The following is a 21,221-nucleotide window of genomic DNA, read 5'->3' as shown; positions in this document are numbered from 1 at the left end:
AATTCCATCTCAAAAACAAACAAAAAAACCCAGGAAGCTTTAGGTAGCATTAAAATGATATCAAAATGGCTATCAAATCATGTCAAGTTAAGTGGTTTTTAATGATATATTGAATTCAGAGGAGGAGATCTTTCCAGTATCTTGATTGGAATGGCCAGCAAAGCGTAGATGGAAGGATAAGTGTTGACATTTATTGAGTTCTTACAACTTATGTGAATTAACTCGTTGATTTTTCCCAGTAACCTTCTGATGTAAGTGCTGTTAATGATCTCTGGTTGGCAGGGAAGAAAACTGAAGCAGAGGAAACTTGGTGCATGGTGGAAATGGGCTTCTAATCCAAGCATTCTGCTTCCAGAGCCCTTGCTCCTAACCATTTTAATCTGAGGCCAGAGCTCAGGGAGAATTGACATCTTTCAAGACGAGAGGGTACTGAGCCCAGAGAGGGCAGACCAGAGCAAGAAGTCCCAGGATAAAGTCCTTTAACAAGAAGCTGGAGGAGGATAGATTAGAGGGGCCTCCTGGAAAATACTAGGTGCTACAGAGAGGCCCAGAGGATGACTGGAGACAGTCATCTCCAGACATCCAGACATCCAGATGACTGGATTTGGCTACTGAGAAGTCACTGATGATCTTTTTTTTTTTTTTTTGAGACAGGATCTTCCTCTATTCCCCCCTCCCTGCAATCCCCCTCCCCCGTTTCCCCCTGGGCTGGAGTGCAGTGGCATGAACTTGGCTCACTGCAGCCTTGACCTCCTGGGCTCAAGCAATCCTTCTGCCTCAGCCTCCCAGGTAGCTGGGACTACAGGCGTGCACCACCATGCCTGGCTAATTTTTTGTATTTTTTGTAGAGACAGGGTTTTACTGTGTTGCCCAGGCTGCACTGGTGATCTTTCGAGAGATTGTTGGTAGAGCAAATTTCCAGGGGTTAGGAGAGAGTACTAAGTGAGGAAATGGGCAGGGTTGGCATGAAATAAAGGAGAAACAGGACATTGTATGAGGCTGGCAGCAGGTTCAATCAAAGATTTGCCATTTCAGGGAAGACGGGGTAGCCTGTGCCCATTGATGAACCAAGTTAAGGCAACAGCCCAAAACAGATGGTCGGTGGGGGCAAAGCAGAAGGGCAGGAGGGTCAGCGGGAAGAGAAGGGGCCCAGCTGGGAAGGGGAAGAGGAACATGAAAACACAGCACTGATGTGGAGAGGTCATGTATTCATCTGAAGTAGGGGTGTCACTTTGCTCCTGACCTTATTATGCTGGAGCCACTGATGTCCGATGGGGAAGGGAGCAGGAATAGGAAGAGATGGCCCAGGCTGAGCCCTGCCTGTGAGTGCACTGCTGACTGGGCTGGCCCTTTGGAGCTTGGGCACTGGCTCACTTTCCTCTTTCCATTGGCCCTTGATCTGGAAGGGATGGGAAGTTGGGTTTATTTTGTTAGAGCCTGGTTGTCTGTAGCAAGCCTTTACTGTGTCATCTCCAAGAGACCTTTGTGTTGGGGCATAGCACTCTGATGGAAGATGTAATGCTTTTAGGGGAACTTATTTTCCCCTTCATCCATGCTCTCAGATTGCATTACAATTATGTAAAATATGGAATTCACTTTTACTGTCGATGTGAAGGGTCCCCTGTGACCTCATCATCAGATCCTTGCAGACTTAAGGACTGGAAAGGGGAAACCATGTTCAGACTGACTTTTTTTTTAGAGGGACTCTGAATCTTGTAGTTGATTATGTCCCTCTTTGTCTTGGTGTTTAAGAAGCTTGGACTTCAGTTTGCATCCAACCTATCTTTGGGTGTTAACTGTGTAGGACTTGGTGGCATGCAGGTGTTTGAGCCTTCCCTCTGATTTCATCTTTTTTTCACACATCCTCATTAAAAGCAAAATGAACCTCATGGCTTAGGGTCTCAAAAAGTACAAAGTATCTTTGTATGCTATTTCATAAAGCACAGTGTGAATATCTTCAAAAGGAGGATATGGGACCAGCCTGGGCAACATAGGGAGACCCCATCTCTACAAAACATTTTTTAAAAGGTAGCTGTGGTGGCACATGCCTGTAGTCCCAGCTACTTGGGAGGCTGAGGCGGAAGGATCACTTGAGCCTGGGAGGTTGAGGCTTCAGTGAGCTATGATCATGCCACACTGCACTCCAGCCTGGGTGACAGAGCAAGACTGTCTCAAAAAAAAAAAAAAAAAAAGAAAGAAAGAAAAAGAAAATGGGAAATTCTATCCTGCTTTTTAATGGAAATGTCATGTTTTCTCATTTTCATTGGGGAAAAAATGGTGCTGTTTTGCACAGTTAACATATCTGTAAGATTCTATCAGCATCTATCCCATGTTTAAAATTAGATGTTTCCTTTCTGTTCATAGCTGGTTGTGTGAAGCCACCTTTCTCAAATGGATAGACTCCACTGTAGTAAGCAAAACAGCATTTGGAATCTGAGATCTAGACCTGGATCTAGACTCCAAGAGGAGTTCCAGATTTACTAAGGCTGACCCAAAGGGCTGAGATCCCTTTTCTCCTTGGCCCGTTTTCATGCCTTGTGCCAATAATAACCCTCAGTAAAGGAGCCGCGTGGTGTTTTGACTCAGTTTTGGGGTTGGCAGATGGGAGCACAGGGATGAGTGTGATCAGTGATCTGTGAGATGATCCCCAGGCTGGTTGAGACCAGTTCCTTCTCAGAACAATACAGCGAACTTTTGGGACAATGACTTTGAAGTGGATTTCATGCCTTCCTGGAATCACAGTACTGTGAGGCTCATCCTGTGGAGCGGGCTTGCTGAAGAGTTGACGAGGAGTGAGTGTACATTCTGAAACTACAGAAAAGTTGCAAACATGTCATGTGCCTTGTCGTTATGGAAAGACAAATGACAGCTCTTCAGTGTTACCCATGCTCCTGACTCAAGGGTTATTTTGGAGGCAGCTAGAGGTCCTGCTGGAGAGACAGTGCTTGACAATCTGGAGAGTGGCAAAGAGCTGATACCTACAAATGCGGGAATGAGTTTGTTAGACTCTTAAATATTCCAGCGGTGAGACAAAGAAAACAAACACTTGAGGAACATCTCTATTTTCACCTCTTTGATTTGTGGGGCTTCAGCTAAGATCCCCTTGCAGCAAAATCTCTACAGATCTCTAAAATTCAAGACCCGGCTGGCCTCCTTCCCAGTGCGAGAATGTTCTCCAACAAGCTTTCTTGGAGGTTATCTCTTCCTGCTTGTGCTTCATTGGCACTCAAAACATGGTATTTTTCCATGCCTGTGTGCTTCTTGTCCATCTCTTGGGAATTTCTGCGTGTATTTTCCTGGTCTGTCCTCTGTGTGTCACTCAGAATAAATCAACTCCCTCTTCTATATAACTTCCATCTAAATATTTAGATGGGAGCTAACCTGCCTCTCCTGAACTTCCAGGTCATAGGTAGCCACTCCTGGCTAGCCAGTTTCTCATAACAGGCTGTATTTGGTTTTTCTTTCTTTCTTTTTTTTTTTTTTTTGAGACGGAGTCTCGCTGTGTCGCCCAGGCTGGAGTGCAGTGGCCGGATCTCAGCTCACTGCAAGCTCCGCCTCCCGGGTTCACGCCATTCTCCTGCCTCAGCTTCCCGAGTAACTGGGACTACAGGCGCCCGCCACCTTGCCCAGCTAGTTTTTTGTATTTTTTTTAGTAGAGACAGAGTTTCACCGTGTTAGCCAGGATGGTCTCGATCTCCTGACCTTGTGATCCGCCCGTCTCGGCCTCCCAAAGTGCTGGGACTACAGGCTTGAGCCACCACGCCCGGCCTGTATTTGGTTTTTCGAATCTTTTCACCACCTAGTTTACTCCTTCTAGTAACTGATGCCAGCTTATCATTGTCACCTTTCAGAATGCATCACTCAGAATTGATCATAGTATTGCTACAGATATGGTTTAACCTACCAGAGTACACTGGGATTGTTTACTGACTTCCCTTGATTACAAAGCTTTAGCTCCTTCTGTTTTAACCAACAGAATCACTTGGCGAGGTAGACAGGGTAACTCTGTGTAGAAGAAAGATTCTAATCCTTGCTTCATCAAATTGACTTTTCCTGTCTATAAAGTATGGTGGTGATCACTCTGGGAGGTTTTATTTCTCACATGAACTCCAATGCGCACCCGTTTCTTATAAATAATGCTTTCCTTGGTTACCTCATGGGGCTGTTTTGATTTAAACAAATAAGCAATACTATTTTATAAAGAATTGTATAACTATGCAGACCAAGATAGTGTTGGCTTTTTAACTCACTAACTCACTGAGTAAGCATTACTAGTTCTAAAACTTTGGGGCAGGAGTTTACATAGATTTTGAATAAACTGTGTATTAATGTAAGAAAGAGCCTTCTGATTTCCAGTTTCCTTAATAAGTATGCCCAGTGGTTTCCAAATCATTAATGACCAAAACAGAAGAGAACACATCTAAATGCAAACATTGAGGTGCACATCAGCACGAGTTTCTTCTGCCGTGACATAATCAGCACAGTGGGCATGGTGTCCCTTCTGACTGTTCCCTACTTCAAGGGTTACTAAACTGGACTTCAGGAGTGCCCTAGACATAAGGAACTTTTATCAGAAAGTAAGGCAGTTATATCCCTAGTGGGCCATCTAAGATTACCAGATTGGCAGATCAAGGAGATGTGACGCCCATAAAAGGCAGTGACATTCAAATGCAGATGCCTTTCCGAAACAAGATAGGTATTTAAATCTTAGGCATTTCCCTAGCTGGTAATCCTGTCAGTGGGTGAAAAATCATGGATTGAGTGCCTACTATGTATCAGGCATGGGCATGAGGGGTACTAAAATGAACAAGAGCCTGTCCTCCCCTCAAGGAGGGGACATGGGCAGGTGTTCTTGGACATGCCTTGTGTGTCCATGCAGCCTTGGTGATGGCTGCCCTTCCCCCTGAGTGCTTGCACACTCTCTCCCCAGGAGTCCACTCTAGGAAGGGCACCTGCCAGGCTCTTCAGCCGGTAATAGATCCTCGCCCTCTGGGTGGGGATGGGGCGGGAGCAGACCTCTCCCTAGGTTCCTGTTACTACCGTTTGCCAAAGCTTCTCTCATAGTGAGCTGCTTGATATGCACTTCTTTGTTACTTCTTGTTTCTGAGTCTAGATTCTTCTGAGAATCCAGTGTCTATACTTGTTCCCTCCTTGTTTAGATTTGAACTTTCAAAAATCCACTTTATGTGTGTTCTAAGCTTTACGGTCTAAAGGTCATTTTCTAGACAGAGAAGACAAAATTGACATTCTGTTTGCTCTGCATCTTTCTACTGTTTGTTATACTCTTTGCTTTAGGCACTGGACCAGCTCCTCTTTAATTTTGTGTGTGTGTATATATATATATATATAATTTTTTTTTTTTTGAGACCGAGTTTCACTCTTGTTGCTTAAGCTGGTGTGTAGTGGCGTGATCTCGGCTCACTGCAAAAAACCTCCGCCTCCCGGGTGCAAGCAATTCTCCTGCCTCAGTAGCTGAGATGACAGGTGCTACGGGCGTGTGCCACCACGCCCAGCTAATTTTTTGTATTTTTAGTAGAAACGGGGTTTCACCATGTTAGCCAGGCTGATCTCGAACTCCTGACCTCGGGTGATCCGTCTGCCTTGGCCTCCCAAAGTGCTGGGATTACAGGCGTGAGCCGCTGCGCCTGGCTTATTTATATTTTTTTGAGACAGGGTCTCCGTCTATTGCTCAGGCTGGAGTGTAGTAGCACGATCTCAGCTCACTGCAGCCTTGACCTCCCAGGCTCAGGTGATCCTCCCACCTCAGCCTCCCAAATTGCTAGGACCACAGGTGTGTGCCATAGTGAGACAAGGTCTCACTATGTTGCCCAGGCTAGTCTCAAACTCCTGGACTCAAGTGATCCTCCAGTGTTGGTCTTCCAAATTGCTGGTGTGACCCACGGCACCCATCCTAGTTATTTTTAAAGCTTTAATTTCTTGTCAGTCTCACAGTATTTGTATATTGAGTCATAATGTTTTTGTATTTACCTGATTATAGACATTTGGAGGGAAAAAAATTTGTGCTGGTTGGTGCCATATGCTGATACCTTGATCTGAAGATACAGTTGGACCTCTGAGAGGAGGACCTGGCTTTAAAATGCTCCTGGACTTACTCCTGTTTACCTGGAGCGAGCATGATTTTCTACAGCTTTCAAATGTCTAGTTCTTCCACATCAAATCTTGAGCACGTTCATACCATGGAATGAGTCTTAGGTTCTGTGGTGACCTCAAGAAGGGCATGCATTCTATCTTGACATCACTGTCCCAAATGTAAAATGTTTTTATCTAGAAATCCAACTCCTATCCCCCATAAGATACGTGCCTGATTTTGTAAAATAGTTCCTTTATCTTTTTTGTCAGCCACAATCTGAAAAAGAATGAGAATTTGGGATGCAAACACATTCTAAGCAGAGAGAAGAGCTTTAGCAAAGACAGAGAGGCAGGAACCAGCCTCAGGAAGAGTGGTAAAGCGAGTGGACAGTGGTGAAGGCTGGCACCCCAGGTGAGCCTGTCTGCAGTGGGATTTTCTTTGCTATTGCAAACAATGGACTGAACAAGTTGCATTGGGGTTTGGTTAATAGAACGCTCCGCACCTCGAGCTGATAAAATTGGAGGGCATACATGCTGATGTGTGTCAGGTATTGCAGTGGGTTCCGTTCCTATTGAACAGGCTTCATCCTCACAGTGGCCCTGGAAGGAAAGAGTCTACCCACAAGAAATAGGGTGACCTGGGTTCATTTACTTACCGAGGTCACACTGGAATTGGGAACACAGGGTTCTGAAGTTTGACTTGAAAGTGTGTGATCTTCAGTACATGTTTCTATTCATTGACTTAGGGCAGATAAAAAATGTTGAAGCCTGTTCATTGTCCTTGTATGAGATACCAAGAATGGCAAGTGATAGAAGGAAGGAGAGGAGGAATCTTGGTATTTGAGATGGAAATCTATTTTGTTCCTATTTTAGGACCGAGGTAGCCCCCGTTGTTCTCTCTCTATTTTAAACACCCCATTTTATATATATTTTTGTGAACTCTTTAACACACTTTATTTAATATTTGTCTCTTTCTGCTAGAATGTAAGCTTGCAGGACAGGGACTTTGCCTTTGAACTGTGCCTAGTATGAACTAGCCATTTAGATGAAGGACAGAAAGAAGGATTAATGGAGAAAAAAGACAAAAGAAGAATCTAAGGAACACAGGGAACACTTGAAAAACAAAAGCTAATGTTGAATACGAATTTACTTAGAGAGTTTGGAGTAATGCAGGATTACTCTAGTGGCTCAAAACAGGGAGCCTAGTGAGAGGTCAGACACAACTGAAATTAGGGAGACTGTTGTAATCACCAGGGACAATAATCTGGAATTGTCTGCTTCCAGGTTTGAACAAGCTCTGTGATGATAATACATCATGAGAAGGAATCCATGTGAAAAACAAGCAGTCTTCACTCTTCAGTAGATTCTGGAATGTCCTGGGTGTAAGGGGGGCATCAGACAGTTCTTGTACATGAATATCATCACTCTACCTCGTAGCAGGTGCGCCCCCACCTTTTTTCCAAATTGCACTTGAGCTGAATGCTCTCAGTGTACACCAAGAAGTACCATTCAACAGCGCAGGAATCGAGCTTTTGGGTCAGCTGTGGAGGTGCTTTTTGGAGCTCTGTCTCCCTTTCTGAGGGTTCTGAGGAGGAAGCTTCTCAAATCTCAGAGCCAAGGAGGGGCATGGCTGTTTCCCAGCAGCTGGTAGGCTGGTATCTGCTCTGGTGTCTCCCTTCACTGGTAGCACGCATAGGCCCTCGGGGTTGTGTTTCTGAAGGCGGTCTTAGTCCAGAGCTCTTGGATATATGATTAATAGTGATATGTGATGCGTGTGCATGTGGGCTGGAAGGAAAATTGGCTGAAGTATAGGCCCTTCCTTCTGGGAATGGAGGGTGATTTGGGGGAGAGACACTTGTACATTTTAGTGTATCTCAGTGTTTCTTAACCTTGTTTTCATGATCACTTTCTCCAAGAGTTGTTTTAGACACTGTTCCTAGTTACCTCTATCCCCTGCCTGATTTAGTACAAAGGAGTAAGATTTTGTTGGGTACGGTTGAGCTTTGGAGAGTCCTAAGTTTTTGTATTGTCTAAGATTTTTTTCACCATCTACCACAAGAAGCACTTTTCACTCCTTTGGGACCCTGCCACCCCTGTTGAGAATGCATGTGCTACATACTTGTGTATCATTTATTTATATTTGTTTTAAAGACAGAGTCTCACTCTGCCACCCAGGCTGTAGTGCAGTGACATGATAATCAGTTACTGCATCCTGAACTCCTGACTTCAAGCTGTCCTCCTGCCTTGGCCTCCTCCCAAAGTGCTGGGATTACAGGCATGAGCCACCCACCTGGCCTAATTTTTTTTTTTTTTTTTTTTTTTTTTTTTTTAATAGAGATAGGGTCTCCCTATATTGCCCTGGCTGGTCTCAAACTCCTGGACTCAAGGGGTCCTCCTGCCTCAGCCGCCCAAAGTGCCAGGATTACAGTTGTGAGCCAATATGCCTGGCCTGGCCTAACTTAAAACAATTATTATTTTAGAATTGACTGGGCGTGGTGGCTCATGCCTGTAATCCCAGCACTTTGGGAGGCTGAGGTGGGCAGATCACCTGAAGTCAGGAGTTCAAGACCAGCCTGACCAACATTGCGAAACCCTGTCTCTACTAAAAATACAAAAATTAACTGGGCGTGGTGGTGGGCACCTGCAATCCCAACTCCTCAGGAGGTTGAGGCAGGAGAATCGCTTGAACCCGGGAGGCAGAGGTTGCAGTGAGCCGAGATCGCGCCATGGCACTCCAGCCTGGGTGACAGAGCGAGAACCGTTTCTCAAAAAAAACAAACAAACAACAACAAACCAATTAATATTTTAGAATTATAAAAGAAAGTGAGGGCTAAAGAAAGGTCATGAAAAAAGAAAGGACTGACCTGCATTTGAACTGAAGGGTGACTCCACACTGGTGCTCTTAGCTGTCCTGAGGATAGAGCCGAGGAAAGCTCTAAGGGCTGAAGCCGCCACCACCACCACCACGGGATGAACCCTGGACTCAGGCACAGGAAGATGAAGAAGAGCACATGAAGTTGTCAGAGGAGCCAGAGCAGAGCAGGTCGAGCGCTGAATGCAGGGAGAAGGATCAGCTGTACCCGATGCCCCGGGAGGCTTTTTTCTTGGTCTTCATTTTCTTCACATGTTGATTGTATCTGGCAAGAGCGATGTTGGAGAGCTTCGGGGAGGAGCCTTCAGCAGGTGTGCCCAGACAGGATTCTCATTGGCCCCTGGATCATTTGCATGTGCGCCTTGATGCCAAGAAGGCTGCCAGGCACTGCTTGGAGAATTTGTGCGTGTTTAAGAAAGGAAGAGTGGGCATATAGAGAGGGGCTGCTGTGGATTTGAAAGAGCCAGGCAGAAAGTCTGTGAAAGCAGCTTGGGAAGGCCAAGAAAATAAATCTTGAAGAAGAATAAAGAAAGGATATTTATCAACACCTTGGAAGAGTAATTTTTATTTATTTATTTTTTATTTTTGAGATGGGGTCTTGTTCTATTGCCCAGGCTGGAGTGCAGTGGCGCGATCTCGGCTCACTGCAAGCTCCGCCTCCTGGGTTCACGCCATTCTCCTGCCTCAACCTCCCGAGAAGCTGGGACTACAGGTGCCCGCCACCACGTCTGGCTAATTTTTTGTATTTTTAGTAGAGACGGGTTCTCTCGATCTCCTGACCTCATGATCCCCCCTGCGTCGCCCTCCCAAAATGCTGGGATTACAGGCGTGAGCTACCGCGCCTGGCCAGGAAGAGTAATTTTAAAGTAAATTAGAGTGAAATTTCCATGAAGTATTAATGAGGTAAGTTTAAGCAATAATTTTAAGCTAATTTGCTTTTGTTGAGAGAAAGAAAATATAAGTGGTTTTCTGCCAGATGTTCAGAAATTGAAGCTTTTTAGATGAAAATAGTAAATCATTTTTATTGGCCAAAGATTACTTTTTAAAATTGCTCTCAGTTCCTTGATTTTAAAAGATAATGCTGTTTAGCTGGCCTGACTGCATGAAGCTCACTTACTGGAAACATATTCGCAGTATTTGGATAGAAGAATCCCGTTGCTCCTTGACTGAAAGGAAACCCTTAGCCCAAACCAACAGTTATTTGATGTGGCTGCATTCCTAGTTTTAATTTTTAATGGATCATATGGGGCTTTGAGTTTTGCATACATGTACTTACGAATTTCTTTTGTGCACATGGTCATATGGTAAGTCTCAAGGACAGCATCGCCTGTCCAGAGCTCCCCCCTACAACCACTCTGGCAGAGCCAGGATTTGAACTGAGGTCCATCTGACTCCAATGCTTGATTTTTCTATCTCTTCACTTCCTTGACCAGAACTGTCAACAGAGAAGATGAAAACTTCTTACTGGGATCTACTAAGATATTTCAAGTTAGGTCTGTAATCACTTCGTGGTTTGGGGCATGGCACCAAATCTGTTGGACACATTTTTAACAAAGGACACATAAATATGCTTTTAATGTTTTTCTGCTTAAATAATAATTGGTGTCATTTGGTGTGAAAATTACCATCACCGTCCTGTGAAATACCCTAAACTACTCTAACATAATTTTTCTCTACATTTGAAGAAACAAGAGAAAAAACTTCTTCAGTTTTTTATTATTTGACAAAATTGTGTAGATAGCTGAGAGTAGGAAAGGACCTAGTGCAGTCATCCAGTTCAGACTTCCTCTTGGATCAAGAGAAGTTAGAGAAACTAACCCAGGGCCCATAGCAAAGATAGATGGAGCCAGGCGTGGCGCCAAGGCAGAACTCCTCTCACCCTAGTATATTATGGTTTTCTTCAGATTGATCAAAATATATCTCCTAGTTGAGAACACCTTCACTTTTGGGGAAAAAAAAGTCACCTTACAATTAGAATGTGCTTTCCATAGTTAATGCTTGAGGAGTACTTTTCTCCTTTTCTTCTTTGCCTGTCCCCTTTCATACCACCACCTCCAATTTATATAGCGAGAATTTATTTTTCTAGCCACCCAGAACAAGACCCCAGTGTGAAAATATAGTCAAGACTTTAAAAAAATGTGTCTACCGGCTGGACACAGTGGCTCACGACTTTAATCTCAGCACTTTGGGAGGTCGAGGCAGGCGGATCACCTGAGGTAAGGAGTTCGAGAACAGCCTTACCAACATGGTGAAACCCCGTCTCTACTAAAAATACGAAAATTAGCCAGGCGTGGTGGTGTGTGCCTGTACTCCCAGCTACTCGGGAGGCTGAGGTAGGAGAATTGCTTGAACCCGGGAGGTGGAGGTTGCAGTACGGCCGAGTTCACGCCACTACACTCCAGCCTGGGCGACAGAGCAAGACTCCATCTCAAAAATAATAAAATAAAAATGTGTCTACCAATTTAATATTTGCTTTTATTTTCTAAAAGTGCCATAAAACATGGGTTTATTTGATGTGTTGGAGGAGATATATTATCCTAGAATATTTATCTGAGGTATAATAGGAGTATTGGAGGCTGGGAGTGGTGGCTCATGCCTGTAATCTCAGCACTTTGGGAAGCTGATGCGGGAGGATCACATGAGACCAAGAGTTTGAGAGTAGCCTGGAAACAAATTGTATTTAAGACTGTCTTTTATAAACTAACCTCCAGGCCATACTTGATCCATGAAACATTGCACAGTTGGTCGTCTTAATATGAAAATATAGGCCGGGTGCGGTGGCTCAAGCCTGTAATCCCAGCACTTTGGGAGGCCGAGACGGGCGGATCACGAGGTCAGGAGATCGAGACCATCCTGGCTAATACGGTGAAACCCTGTCTCTACTTAAAAATACAAAAAACTAGCCGAGCGACGAGGCGGGCGCCTGTAGTCCCAGCTACTCCGGAGGCTGAGGCAGGAGAATGGCGTCAACCCGGGAGGCGGAGCTTGCAGTGAGCTGAGATCCGGCCACTGCACTCCAGCCTGGGTGGCAGAGCAAGACTCCGTCTCAAAAAAAAAAAAAAAAAAAAAAAAAGAAAATATAAACTTACTGGATTTTCATTTGTAATTCTGGGTAAATAAATCCACAGTTTAAATCAGTTATCCATTCTGTCAAAGCTGTAGAGCCATTTCTCCAGCTTGGGTAAAGGGTGCAAAGGATCAAGAATTGCCATCTCCCTAATGCCACCGTAATTTAGTGAAATCATTTGCCCTCTCTCAGTCAAAGCAGAAGCTTCATGTTTGGCATGGCGGGGAGGGGAAGAGAGTCCCTGAAAACAGCCCGGGAGTAGTCTGATTATGTGCCAGGGCATCCCTCAGGCTCAGGTGCACAGTGAGCCTTCAAGAGGGGGACCTGGAATGTAGACCTTTCCACTTACTTGGCCTGGAAAACAGGATGTTTTTCCTACCTTGAGAAGTTAAAGGCTGTTGTGCCTTTTGATAGACACAAAAAGGAACTGTGATCAAGTGTGACACTTGGAGTCTGTGTTTTTTAAGACTCAGCGTTGGTTTTCACTGTTGGGTGACTTACAGGTAAGCTGGCCAGGTTCGTAAATGTCTGTCCTGATCCTGGTGGTCAGGCTCTCTCTCTTGGAAAGGACCTGAATGCAGCCCACAGTCCTATATGCTCTGGCACTAGGAACCTGGGGCATTTCCCACAGTTGTGCTTGGTTCCTCCATGAGTGGTGTAGACTGAAACTTGCGGGACCCCTTTGTGACTAAAATGTCAAGATGTCATTTCATTTCTTGCTGTGATTAACCCTCCCTATGTCTTATGGACACAGCAGACATTTCTACCTTCATTCCCATTTCCAACAATGTAATTGATTCCCAAGCTTATGATCTCTATCTCCTGGGCATTTCCTATGTATCCTTGGCATTTTCACCTGTGCTGAATGAGAAGACAAATGATACTGGATCTTTCCTTCTTCCCAGCTGTGGGTTATTTTTTTGGCGGTGGGGCAGGAGACAGGGTCTCACTCTGTTGCCCAGGCTGGAGTGTGGTGGCGTGATCGTGGCTCACTGTAGGCTTGATCTCGTGGGCTCAAGTAATCTTCCTACCTTGGCCTTCCAAGTCACTGGGATGATAGGCATGCACCATCAAGCCCAGCTGAATTTTTTATTTTTAGTAGAGACGATGTCTCTCAATGGTGCTCAGGCTAGTCTCGAACTCCTGAGCTCCAGAGATCCACCCAGCTCAGTCCCCAAATGCCGAGATTACAGGTGTGAGCCACTGCGCCTGCCTGAGCTGTGTTCTCCATAACCCTGATTGACCAGCCCCTTTAAGAGGACTCCAGGACACGGAATAGCTTAAGAACTTGGGCATGTGATTTTTTTTCACAATATTTTGCTTAAATTTTATTTTTTCAATTATTTTAAATTGAGGTCTGTGGTCTTACTAAAAAGGGATCTTTCAAAACTTATGTTTAGTAGTTTTACCATGTATAATAGCATTGCATTTGTGTTGGTAAGTTGGCCTTTATTTTTGAATTCTGCAAGTAAAAAGTTAAACTTTCTTTTTGTTTTATCAGATGTTTGGGTGTCAGGTTCAATTCTAGATACTAAGAATCTGAACTAGCTGCTTTTCCTTCCTGTAAGAAGTCTAATAGAATAGAGACTACATAAACAGAATTTAAATATTGTACAGTAATTAGTACTGAGGAAAGTGTGTATGTGTGTGCGTTTAGTATGTAGTGTGTATTTGGCTGAACAGAAGGCAAATACCAGAACTTCCCAGTCAACAAAACTATTGGAATGTTATGTATTGGCGAGGTGTGAGATCCTCTGTAAAATAACTGCATGTGTCAGAATCCTCTCCCCTTCTTTTTTTGGAATACGGTGATTAATGACTTAAACTTTAAAGTTGGAGTGCCATGTTGTAACATACCATAAATCCTTGTCACTTCCTGTGGATCATGAAGGGAAATCTGATGTCTCTTGATGGATGTTCTCTCCTTGTCAGTCCCAGCCTCTCCATGTGCTGTTCAAAATTTTGTATGACACTATCTTCACCAAAAATTTGTTATGAGTTACTGAAGTTGTAACGGTTCAGTTTGCCATTGAGTTCTATTGAGTGTCATTTACTGCACTTCACAGCTGTGGTCTTAATGGATAGTGAAAGCAGAGCACGTTGTGAGTCGGCAGTTTCTGGTGCTTTCGTGAAATTCTTCTAAAGTGAGTTAACTTGTATTTCAGATTGCTTCCAAGTATGATCATCAAGCAGAAGAAGATCTTCGCAATTGGATAGAAGAGGTGACAGGCATGAGCATTGGCACCAACTTCCAGCTGGGCTTAAAGGATGGCATCATCCTCTGCGAGTGAGTTACAGCCCTCCAGAGTCTGTTTCCGCTCTTCCAGTTCTTTCCATGGCCTTCTCTCTTACTCTTCTCCTCAGCCCAGGGTGTCAGACCTTGATCTTCTACAGATATACTTAATGCTTTCCCTTACTCATGTTAAAGGAGCAACTTGATATTTCAGTCCTTGTTTTCGTGTGACTAGTGAATAAGATGTCTCTCATATTTTTCTTTTCAGACTTATAAACAAGCTACAGCCAGGCTCAGTGAAGAAGGTCAACGAGTCCTCACTGAACTGGCCTCAGGTAACAGCCAAACCAACCACCTCTGGTTCTAGTTGGTTGCATTTTATGTAGTGAAAACTTGATTTCAGGTTTGGTTTTTTGGTTTTGTGTTTTTTTTTTTTTTTTTTTTTTTTAACTTTTTGATTACAGTTTTTACATAGATGTAGCAGAAATTTGTGCATATTTAATTTTTTGCCCTTTTTTAATGGTTCCATAATTACTTATTGAACTAGTTCTGTAATTATTATGTTTAGCTTAGAAGTTTTCCTGTGTATATTTAGTCTGTGTACATTCAGAAAGGACTTGACACAGCTTACAGAGAGAAATGCAACCCAGACCTTAAGGATAAGGGGAAAAACAAGGCATTCCACATAACTAACAGTGGACTGCAGAACACTGCATCAGACAGAACCTTAGTTCATGAATGTGTATGAGTAAGGAAAATGGGATACTTACTGGTCTTGAACATGTGTTTTGAGATATGAGAGAATGAGTATTTAGTAACCACAAATTTATTCTGAAATTAAAATGAAAACACATAATGAATTATTTATTAGTATGAGTAATTATATGCCTTTTGACAAATAAAATTCCAGGCCTGGATAGCTCTGATACAGAATCCTTTTAAAATATATAAGGAAGCTCTTGCCCACAAAAACTGAAAACACGTAACTGCTGAAAAATATGAAGACCATGATGTGCCCCACAGTGAGAGGCACACTCTCTTCTTGCGCTTTCCTGTTCCAGAGAGAGCCGTGCTTAGCATGCATTTGGTTGAATCCTTGTCAAACAGCTTTCTGGGCGGCATCTTATAACTAGTTATGAAGGCTTAGAATTCTTAGAAATTATGAATGTCAATATTTAGCTCCAGAAGTTATAAAACTCTTCTTCTTTATAGTTGGAGAATATTGGCAACTTTATTAAAGCTATTCAGGCTTATGGTATGAAGCCACATGACATATTCGAAGCAAATGATCTTTTTGAGAATGGAAACATGACCCAGGTTCAGACTACTCTGGTGGCTCTAGCAGGTCTGGTACGTACATGTCTTTAATGGCTGGTGAACAGATTCCCACCACGTTGGTGATGCATTGCATCATTGCTGTTTCATGGGGGTTCAGACCAGGTGGGGCGGGGCCTGTCTCTTCTGTAATTATTAGCTTTGTGGAAAGGCTGCTGACATCAGCTGCCTCGTACTAGATAGCTTACTTAGAACAGTCACATTTCAAATGATGCAGTATATCACTGAACAGCCTGAAATATTTTTTATCTGTAGTTTGGGCCCCTTCGTCTATGACCATATCATTTCTTTGTTATTCCTTCTGTGAAACTCTGTTGGCCTTTTCAGTTAGTGTGCATGTTTCTGTCTAGGCTAAAACAAAAGGATTCCATACAACCATTGACATTGGAGTTAAGTATGCAGAAAAACAAACAAGACGTTTTGATGAAGGAAAATTAAAAGCTGGCCAAAGTGTAATTGGTCTGCAGGTAAGTAATGTGGTGTTGCTTATTCAGCTACTTATTCAATATGATTAATCCTCACCATGCAAAATACTAAGCCTCTCCTAAGTGAAGAATAGATGGAAGTACTATAGTACTTGGGGGGTGGGTATAGTTTATACAATTTATATCTATTTAAAGCCCATAAGACAATGATAATTTTTAGAGGAAACCTCAGATATGCCGCCTAACTTGACAGTTATTTCCCCAGGAAATGAAAATTTTTAATTGAATCATATTGTCTATTTTTTTAAAGAAAAATGCACTTTTAAATTTTTTTATTTTATCTTTTTTTGTTGTTGTTGAGACAGAGGCTCGCTCTGTCGCCCAGGCTGGAGTGCAGTGGCGCAATCTCGGCTCACTGCAACCTCCACCTCCTGGGTTTGAGCGATTCTCCTGCCTCAGCCTCCCAAGTAGCTGGGATTATAGGCACGAGCCATTATGCCCGGCTAAGTTTTGTATTTTTGGTAGAGATAGGGTTTCACCACGTTGGCCAAGCTGGTCTTGAACTCCTGACCTCAGATGATCTGCCCGCCTTGGCCTCCCAAAGTGCTGAGATTACAGGCATGAGCTACCACACCCAGCCAGAAATGTACTTCATAAATTCCTTAATGTTATTGCCCAAATGAGGCAATTTTACACAATCTTAGTGCCAAAGTCCCTTATTTACAGTACCAAATCTTGATATAGCAGCCAAGCCCTGTTAGAATTTGTCAGTTTAAATTCTTCTGAAATACATAGTTATGTTTTCCTTCTCTTAATTGTTCCCCTGGAGAGTGTCATGGAAACGCCATTGCTAACGCCCTAAATGCTGTTGGCTTTACTCTCCAAAAGCCACTGACCTGCTGGACACAGTGCCCCTTTCTGGACTGAGTCTATGCAAGTTAGATTTGTTTTTGCACAGTACAAAATTGTATCGGTGGCGAGAAACTGGAAACCTGTATTTCAGAATAATAGTCAGTTGGTTGAATTACAACTCCATAAAAGCAAAGTGTAATATAAAATGTTACACTAGAGTTTGAAAAGATAGGTTATGGGGAAAAAAATCAGATCATCAAATACTGTGGTCAGCATGGAGTTTTAAAATTAAAACTGCACATATTTTCATATGTATTTGTATATGTGTATGTGCATCTATAGATATATACAAAGACACGTAGGTTAAAAAGCTAAAAGGATAGTCACAAATGTTGACAGTGAATGGATGGTGGGATCACAATGATTTTTTCCCCCTCCTTTTTGCTTATATATGTTTTCTGAATTTTCTTCAATGAACAGATTTTATATTTAGTAATAAAGATTTTCTTTCATCTTTTTTTTTTTTTTGAGACGGAGTCTCGCTCTGTCGCCCAGGCTGGAGTGCAGTGGCCGGATCTCAGCTCACTGCAAGCTCCGCTTCCCGGGCTCATGCCATTCTCCTGCCTCAGCCTCCCGAGTAGCTGGGACTACAGGAGCCTGCCACCTCGCCCGGCTAGTTTTTTGTAGTTTTTAGTAGAGACAGGGTTTCACCGTGTTAGCCAGGATGGTCTTGATCTCCTGACCTCGTGATCCGCCCGTCTCGGCCTCCCAAAGTGCTGGGATTACAGGCTTGAGCCACCGCACCCGGCCCATCTTATTTTTAAAGAAAAAAGATCCAACATCAGAAAAGTGTCCCTAACCAGTGGAACAGGATGTAATGGTTGGTCCTGAAGCCATACTGTTCTCAGTGGGGAAGAAAAGTTAATTACTGTTTCCCTGAACTTTGCTGAGTTTAGATTCCTTATTCCACCTTTCTCCAGCTCTGTCCAAGGACATGGGAGTTGCAGGAATAAAATGTGGTTCCTTTCTGGCGAAAATGTTGGTGATTTTGAAACTTAAAGAAGTCCTTGTCAAGCTCCCAGAGAAAACAGCTGGCATTTGCTTTCATATTTTATGTAAAACATTCCTGGAGTGGAACAGCATATTGCTTGGCCTAGGATTGCTTCTGTTTAAATAACCAAAGCTGGTACCTCTTAATTTGGTTATCTGGGGAAACAGTAGCAGAGGAAATTATTCTGCCACTGTAATGACTTTTAGTGTGTCAGTCCACCTGTTAAAGTGTGTTTAATTATGCTATGTATGAGGTTTTATCTATAGTGAATTTCTTTAAAATTTTCTTTTGAAAGTTAGCACTTGAAATTTGTTTGTAAACACATGGAAGAGTTGGCTGGAGCCTCAGCTCAGTAACTTGTCAGTTCTGCCCCTTCTGTCTTTTTAGTAGCATGGAAAGTTTTGTTTGTATTGTGTATATTGTTGACATCTGATAATTTGTGCAATTTTACTTTTAAAAGATGGGAACCAACAAATGTGCCAGCCAGGCAGGCATGACAGCTTATGGGACTAGGAGGCATCTTTATGACCCCAAAATGCAAACTGACAAACCTTTTGACCAGACCACAATTAGTCTGCAGATGGGTACCAATAAAGGAGCCAGCCAGGTAAGCAATACCTTTTTCTACTTGTACAAGAGTACACTTACCTTATTCTTATTATCTAGAAGTTTAAAGTAGGTATTTTTTGTATAGTTTATTTAGAGTATATTCCTTCAGGAATGTGGACTTTGCTGGAAAAGCAAAAGAATCAAAAGACCTTTTCAATAGCAGCAAAAGCACGATGTGTCTCGTGGTTTTTGTTGGCAGTTAGAAGAGCTGGCCTTCTTTCTACCCAGCCAGCAGAAAAAAAGATATGTTTATTACAGTGTTCTTGCTCCAAAATCCAAGTAAAATACTGCTCATTTAAATGCTTTTTTTTTTTTTAAAGAACCCTTAATTAATAGGTAAAATTATCTGGTGTTCCACTAAGAAGGATTTAACTAGCATTCCTATTAGATGTGTCAATATAAGGAGATGGAAATGCAACGTGATGAAAATACCAGTACACCACATCCAAGATAGAAATATTTCCTTGTTAAAAATAGATCACCAGCACCTCAGAAGGAAGTTCCAACAACCATTTGAGAACAGACAGGTCTCACATCCAACATCAGCTGGGATAGGGTTTAGAAAACATTTTCTTAGTGAGTCCAAGGGAGATTGATCACTTTGCCCTTATGGAACACATCCTGCCAGGTATAGCATTATGTCTCTCATAGCTGCCACTCACGTGTACTTTTCTACCCACTCGGAACCTGGAAGTGTGTGCCTGATGTAAGTAGAGATGAAGTATGAGGTACTGTACTCTGAAAGAGAGGGGAGTGAGTGGCTGTGAAGTGGTTGGCTCTTCTGCATCTCAGCCTTTTGAAAAGACTCAAGTCCTTAAGATCTGCTCAACATAGTTTTTGTTAAATATATTATAAACTTTTGAAATGGGTAACCCGGATAATGTAGGTGGTCCTCATGGGCATTCACATGGAACTTTGTGGTGTGGAAGCAGCATGATTTCACATTCTTTATGTCTCATCCTCACTTAAATCCAAAGTAGTAATGTCTCCATTTTGCAATTTGAGAAACCTAAAGCTAAATTTACTTGTTTGAGGCCACATAGTAATTTTATAGCAGAGCAAGGACTTTGAAGAAAGGTCTCACCTAGCTCAAAAGCCAATGAATATTGCTTCGTGGAAGTGATTCAGTATCAGGATATTTTGGTTAAGCTAACTTTACCCCTGAACCAAATGAAAGTTCATGTACTGCTGTTCATATTCAGTGTGAATTCTATCATCTATAAATTATTCACAAGAGTAGATTGTAGCTGCCGTTTTAACTTTTATACTATGTTCTAATACCAGGCAGGGATGTTAGCACCAGGTACCAGAAGAGACATCTATGATCAGAAGCTAACATTACAGCCGGTGGACAACTCGACCATTTCCCTACAGATGGGTACCAACAAAGTTGCTTCCCAGAAAGGAATGAGTGTGTATGGGCTTGGGCGGCAAGTATATGATCCCAAATACTGTGCTGCTCCTACAGAACCTGTCATTCACAACGGAAGCCAAGGAACAGGAACAAATGGTTCGGAAATCAGTGATAGTGATTATCAGGCAGAATACCCCGATGAGTATCATGGCGAGTACCAGGATGACTACCCCAGAGATTACCAATATAGCGACCAAGGCATTGATTATTAGATCCACACAGAAGGAGCTCAGTATTTAGTCCATTGTTTTTATTCAGTGAGAACCAAGCTAGCCTTGAGTAATTTTTATCTTGTCTTCCTAAAACACTATTAAGCTTATTGTACTTTTAAGAAAAATTGCCTTACATACATTCCTTTTTCCTTTTTCTGCCTCTTCCCTCAATAGTTGCCTTTTAGTGCTGTAATAGTTAAATCCTACAGCATAATCAATAACTCGCATATGAAGTAAAAAGGAATACTGTGAAAGGGGAGTACTCTCGTACAGCCAGTTCTTGTATGCAAAAATCTATGCATTTTTACAATCTTATATTAAACTGGTATTTTCAAATAATAGGAAACTATTTTTTTTTTTTTTTACAGTTTAGTATATCTGGTTTCTACATGGAAGACTAAACTCATGCTTATTGCTAAATGTGGTCTTTGCCAACTAAATTTAAGATGCAGCGTTTTAGAAATTTACATATCAATGTTTCTACAGTATTGTTTGCTAATTTTTAAATAAAGTCATGATCAGTGTGCATTTGTGATTATATGTGTACTCATTCTCTTACCTAGCCGACAAGATCTTTTCAGAGTGGTGTTTCTAAAGGAGCATGTACAAAAGTGGCCTGTGGACATTTAGGCCTGGGTGATGCATTTGCTCTTCCTGTTTGTGCCAATGTATCAATGTAGAGTTGCTCTGTTTTCTTCAACTGTATTTATTGCTGCATTTCTCAGCATAAACTTATCCCATTGTATTTTTTATAAATAAATATTTTGTTTTGAACATTCATATGAACCACAGGCTGATTATTTTCTGGCTAGCTTCTAGATAGGTAGGGTCAGATTTTTTTTTTTTTTAAGTACCTTTTTCCTAGGTACTGTTACAAGGTACATTAACATTTTATTTACTCCACACAACACTGCAGTCTATGGTTAAGGAGATTGAGGCTTAGGAAACCATCTCACGTCGTAAATGACAGGATTCAAATCATTTTCTGACCCTTGCTTATTTCACTGTGACTTGGCTGGCCCAGATTCATCTTAAATTCAACTTGGAATAATCTTAAAATA

The 21,221-nt window shown here is 42.4% G+C and overlaps 1 protein-coding gene across 1 annotated transcript in view; it reads left to right on the top strand.

Moving 5' to 3' along the window:
* The window catches only part of CNN3 (calponin 3), a 31,233-nt gene extending 10,287 nt beyond the window's left edge, over nucleotides 1–20,946 (top strand). The window contains exons 2-7 of the mRNA XM_010385140.2: nucleotides 14,195–14,316; nucleotides 14,531–14,597; nucleotides 15,475–15,612; nucleotides 15,948–16,064; nucleotides 18,386–18,532; nucleotides 19,819–20,946. Of these exons, the coding sequence (XP_010383442.1) occupies nucleotides 14,195–14,316; nucleotides 14,531–14,597; nucleotides 15,475–15,612; nucleotides 15,948–16,064; nucleotides 18,386–18,532; nucleotides 19,819–20,160 (933 nt within the window). The 3' untranslated portion in view covers nucleotides 20,161–20,946. The remainder of the gene's footprint in view (nucleotides 1–14,194; nucleotides 14,317–14,530; nucleotides 14,598–15,474; nucleotides 15,613–15,947; nucleotides 16,065–18,385; nucleotides 18,533–19,818) is intronic.
* The last annotated feature ends 275 nt before the right edge of the window (nucleotides 20,947–21,221 follow it).

This window comes from Rhinopithecus roxellana, chromosome 8, assembly GCF_007565055.1.
Source record: "Rhinopithecus roxellana isolate Shanxi Qingling chromosome 8, ASM756505v1, whole genome shotgun sequence".
Lineage (NCBI taxonomy): Eukaryota > Metazoa > Chordata > Mammalia > Primates > Cercopithecidae > Rhinopithecus > Rhinopithecus roxellana.
Note: the sequence above shows the minus strand (reverse complement) of the source record. Positions and strands in the feature narration are given on the sequence as shown.